Source organism: Scaptodrosophila lebanonensis, unplaced genomic scaffold (assembly GCF_003285725.1).
Source record: "Scaptodrosophila lebanonensis strain 11010-0011.00,11010-0021.00 unplaced genomic scaffold, SlebRS2 tig00000061-arrow-pilon, whole genome shotgun sequence".
Lineage (NCBI taxonomy): Eukaryota > Metazoa > Arthropoda > Insecta > Diptera > Drosophilidae > Scaptodrosophila > Scaptodrosophila lebanonensis.
Genome location: NW_022060554.1, coordinates 992,374 through 997,899, shown reverse-complemented (window position 1 = coordinate 997,899; position 5,526 = coordinate 992,374). Strand labels below are relative to the sequence as shown.

Here is a 5,526-nt window from a genome sequence, read left to right as displayed (position 1 = left end):
CTTGATCAGGATGACAAGGCGAGCCGATATAGCCATGTCCGTCTATCCGTCCGTCTGTATGTACGCAAGGATCTCAGACAGTATAAGAGGTAGAACAACCAAGCTTGAAAGTACGAGTTTCAGTTTTGTTTCGATGCACCCCCCATTCCCCCGCAATTCGTGTTTCTTCCCATAACTTCCGTAATTTGTAGAATTTTGTACTCAAATTTGGCAGTTAGTGATCATGAGTCTGTATGCCAAGTTTCATCATGATAGGTCAATGCTGAAGAAAGTTATAGCCATAAATAAAATCGCTGCCAATACTCTGCCTGCACCTGTGCCCGTAGCGCTGCCCGCAGCTGTTGTTGTTGCTGCTGCTTTGGTTCAACTTAATGCTGCATACATACACGCATATAAACACCCAGAGACACGATTCTATTGTATTATTATTATTCTATTGTAATTCTACATAAACACTTATGTATGTATGCTTATGTTGAATATTGTACTTGTATATATAATTTAATTAATTAATTACGTTAATTAAATTTTTTTTAATAATTTTATTTTTTGGGGAGAGTACAGGGTATTTTACTTTCGGACTTGCTCGACTGTTGCGTTCTATCTTGTTTGCAATTGGGGGAATGCATGACTTTAGACAAAGTTGTTGTTTTGTTATTGGGTAGTGTATTTCGTATTTGACTATTGGTTATTGGTTGATTTGTTTGGATTACTGATGGCACTTTTTCTATGATGTTTGCAAAGTTTTCCTAAGAAAACTACATTCATTTATTTATAAATCGTAAATGTACTTAATAGCAGTCATAAATTGAAATACGTTCCTTTTCCACCGTTTCAAATCGTTGCCACCATAGTTGCTAATTGTTTTTATATTGACATTTTATAAATTATAACGATTGAGTCCAAATTTTACTGCATTTTTTAACTTACTACAAGTTATTGATGTGCGTCCGACGCGAAAATAATTGAGTTATAAAGGACTGACTGCAATAAAAATGGATGCATACGATACGTATTTACACAGTACCTACAGTATTTCAATAATTCCAAGCGACTTACATCACGAACAAACTATTGTCAAAGCAGCCAATTCTCTTACTAGTCTCCACAAAACAATAAATTCAATTTTTTCCCATTTTGGAACGCGTTTGGAAAGAAATGCAGCCAAGGTCAAGGAAATAAACGAACGTCTTCGGCGTGCACAGGCCAAAATTGATGCCTTCGTTGGATCTAAGCGTGCCATCAAAATTATTGCACCAGCAGAATTTCCCGCATGCAACGTATTAGTTAATATTCCGGGTACCTTTTCGCACGTTGCGGGTCATCTCATGGAGTCTACGCACGATCAACCGTCATTAGAGAAACAGCATCGTTTGCGACAGGTCCAACTGCAATGTAATGCAATTCCCAATTGTCAACATTTAGAGGATTGTACACAGGAAAATAGCAATAAACGGCTGGTTTTTTATCATGTGCAAGCAGAGGAGAACTGCGAACCGACTTTGGTTGCCGAACGTAAGTTTACGAATCGTACATCAGGTCTAGGCGTATTTCCAGAGCGTCTAAGGTCGGTGCCATCGATGATTCGATTTAATACGAACGACTTTTGCTATGGCGGCGATATAACCGGAACTGTTGAGTTTAACACCTGGAGAAGCGCGCATCAGCCGCAGAGCCATCAGCGTGATATTCAGGTAAAGCCTCCAAAAAAGCAACACCTGGCGCCAGCGCCGGTTTCCTTGGCACATGGAACAACAAAACTTGCAACACTCGGCGGGGATTTGAGGTATACGCCAGTGTCATTAGCAGCACCAGCCATCGATGTTCCCTTGGATTTGCCAGATCTCCCAGGTGTCGCGAATGATTTGCAATACGAGCAAGTTGAGGAGCAGATGCCAATAGCACCGTCTTACAAGTTTTCGGGTTTGCCAGGTTTTTCAGACTTTATGGGTGGACCGAATCTAAAGACATTAAATGATGAAACACTTCCAGTACAATATGATAATGCAATATCACAGTGTGACATAGTGACACCTATAACAAACCTACAACCACTTCAAACACCACCAGCCCCACCACCACCGCCACCACCACCACCCATATTGTCATCACCAGTGTTCAAAAAGCCTATGCAGCAGACAACGCAACAGCCAACTGACGGCGTTTTAAAGCTGCTCTCCCCACCAACTGAAAAGTCACAATTTCTCCCAACTCCTTATAACCCAAACTATAATTCACGAGCCGAGCTCATGGTAGCTATACGCAATGCTGGTGGTGCACATGGCGGCCGACTGCGTTCACCGGCGGCAGCATCTATTGACGTTGATAATCAAAATGTAAGTAAATCACCGCAACACTATGCTGGCGATAGTGGGGTTTGTGATTTCATGGCTGACTTGCACAATAAATTAATGATGCGGCGCAAGGGCATTTCTGGAAATCAAATTCCAGCTAATCATGCTGCAAAAGAGGGCAATCCAATGATGATACAACTGTCAAGGGTCATACCGCCAACGGTACATCCCCGCAAAGGTGCACAATCTAGCGATGAGGCTTATTCTGATGACGATGATGATGCTTGGACGCCGTAGCGCATCGTACAATAATATTGTTAATTTTCTTTAACCAAATCCAACCAAAACTGTACTGTCAATCCAGCATGTTAAATTAGCACAGGTTTTAGGTTACAATTTAAAAGACTTCCAATAAACACACAATCTAGCATGACAACACGAGTCGATATAGAAAAAAAAACTTGTCTGCATGAATGCAACGACCTCAGAAAGTATAAAAGCTCGAGAAACCAAACTGATCAACGCACAGCCCATCGGTAAAAGCTAGGAAGCTGAAATTTTGACTCAAGTATCCTCTCATAGCATAGTTGCCCACTAAGAAGGGATTTTGACTCCAAAGTTTGTATGAAAAATCTGAATTTTCCAACCGATCGACTTAAAACTTGGTTTCTAAAACTAATAAAAGACATTAATATTTTTTTTCGAGACTTAACTATCATAGTGAAGGTGCGCATTAAGAAGGGATTTTGGAAAATTCGCGCTCCAAAGGGGGGATAACGACCTCCAAAGTTTGTTGAATCTTCAGTTTGAGAAATCTTCAGTTTTTCACCGATCAACTTCCAATTAGGGTTTTCCGACCTATAAAAGAATACAAGCAAACTGCTTACTCGGTTTTTTAAATTGGTCTTGGAGCTTGAAATATTGAGGTTTTAATATTACTTCACTATTTTTATAGCGCATGTCTGTAACACACAGAAGGAGGCGTGGCAGACCCCACAAAGTATATATATTCTTGATCAGGATGAGAAGACGAGTCGATATAGCCATGTCCGTCCGTCTGTATGAACGCAAGGATCTCAGAAAGTATAAGAGCTAGAATAACCAAACTTGGTATCCACGTTCTCCTAAGTCCGAGAAAGGACGAGCTTGTGTGTTTTTTTTTTTTTTCTGATGCACCCCTACACTCCCGCGCAATTCATGTTTTTTCTTATAACTTCCGTAATTCTCGGAATTTTGAAATCAATTTTGGTAGGTACATCCAGTTATTACTAATGTGTCCGTGTGCCAAATTTCATCATGATAGGTCAATTCTGAAGAAAGTTATAGCCATAAGTAAAATCGCTGCCTGCAGCTCTGTCGGCAGCGCTGCCCGCAGCTGTTGTTGTTGTTGCTGCTTTGGTTCAACTTTGTGCTGCATACATACACGCATATAAACACGCATAGGTACGTGATGTAAATGTATGCTGTTAAAACTGAACATAAACATGTATTCTAATTTAATTAAATTAATTAATCAATTCATTTATTTTTTATACTCTGTACATGAAATGTACAAGAGTATATTAGGTTTGCGGGAGCTGAAAAATGTAACAGGCAGAAGGAGGCGTGGCAGACCCCACAAAGTATATATATTCTTGATCAGCGTGACAAGACGAGTCGATCTAGCCCTGTCTGTCTGTCTGTCCGTCCGTATGAACACCTGGATCTCAGAGACTATAAGATCTAGAGACACCAAATTTTGCACAAAGATGCCTTATGTGTGTATTCTATACGAGTTTGTTTTATTTTTTTGATTCCCCCCCCCCCCCCCCCCACTTCCCCCCTATGGGGATTTTCCCGATTTTCCATTCGTATAATCGCCTATATCTCGGAGACTATAAAACCTAGGAACACCAAATTTTAGTCCAAGATGCCTTGTGTGAATACGCAGAAAATGTATATTTTGGAATTTCCCTCCCTCCCCCCTCTCCACCGCAAATCGCAATTTTCTCTAACTCCCGTAATTCTTGGAATTTCATACTAAAATACCCCCAGTTGGTTATTATGTGTCCGTATGCCAAGTTTCACTATGATAGACCGATTTAACGAGAAGTTATAGCCATAAATATATTTGCTGCTGCAGCGCTGCCCGCGGCTGATGTTGATGTTGCTGTTTGGTTGACTGCGAAAATGCTTACACAGACAGGAATAGATGCGCATAGGCATACATACACTCACACAGACGCAATTGCTATGTAAATGTGCAATTATACACCCTTTACGTGAGTTCGAATACCGAGAAAGGTAAAATCGATCATTGAATTTTTTTTTATTTTCTTAATTTTTTTTATTTTCTATAATTATTGTAAACATATGTACAGAGTATTTCAAAGTGTACACCCGACTTTAGCTTTTTTACTTGTTTTAATAATTTAATTTTTTTTTTAATTTTTCCTTTTTGTGGAGAGTACAGGCTATTTTACTGTCGGGCTTGCTCGACTGTAGCGTTCTATCTTGTTTTTTAAATAATTTAATGTTTTTTTATGTTTCTTTTTTGTGGAGAGTACAGGCTACTATTTATACTCTGTACATGAAATGTACAGAAGTATATTATGTTTGCGGGAACTGACAAATGTAACAGGCAGAAGGAGGCGTGGCAGACCCCACAAAGTATATATATTCTTGATCAGCATGACGAGACGAGTCGATCTAGCCCTGTCTGTCCGTCTGTCCGTCCGTATGAACACCTGGATCTCAAGAGCTAGAGACACCAAATTTTGCACAAAGATGCTTTATGTGTGTATTCTATACGAGTTTGTTTTATTTTTTTGATTTCCCCCCACTTCGCCCCTATGGGGGTTTTCCCGATTTTCCATTCGTATAATCGCCTATATCTCGGAGACTATAAAACCTAGGAACACCAAATTTTAGTCCAAGATGCCTTGTGTGAATACGCAGAAAATGTATATTTTGGAATTTCCCTCCCTCCCCCCTCTCCCCCGCAAATGCGATTTTCTCTAACTCCCGTAATTCTTGGAATTTCGAACTAAAATTTTGCAAATGCCCCCAGTTAGTTATGTGTCCGTATGCCACTATGATAGACCGATTTAACAAGAAGTTATAGCCATAAATTTGCTGCTGCAGCGCTGCCCGCGGCTGTTGATGCTGGTGCTTTGGTTGACTGCACACATGTTTACACAGACACGAATAGATGCGAATAGGCATACATACACTCACACAGACGCAATTGCTA

The 5,526-nt window shown here is 40.1% G+C and overlaps 1 protein-coding gene across 1 annotated transcript; it reads left to right on the top strand.

Moving 5' to 3' along the window:
• Positions 1-927: 927 nt before the first annotated feature.
• LOC115624608 (WASH complex subunit 1) lies at positions 928-2,730 on the top strand. Its single transcript, XM_030519358.1, has one exon. The coding sequence runs from the start codon at positions 996-998 to the stop codon at positions 2,589-2,591; it is 1,596 nt and encodes a 531-aa protein (XP_030375218.1). The 5' UTR covers positions 928-995; the 3' UTR covers positions 2,592-2,730.
• Positions 2,731-5,526: the final 2,796 nt, after the last annotated feature.

Excerpts from the sequence above, each read along its gene's own strand:
- LOC115624608 (XM_030519358.1), top strand. The coding sequence starts at position 996 with ATGGATGCATACGATACGTATTTACACAGTACCTACAGTATTTCAATA.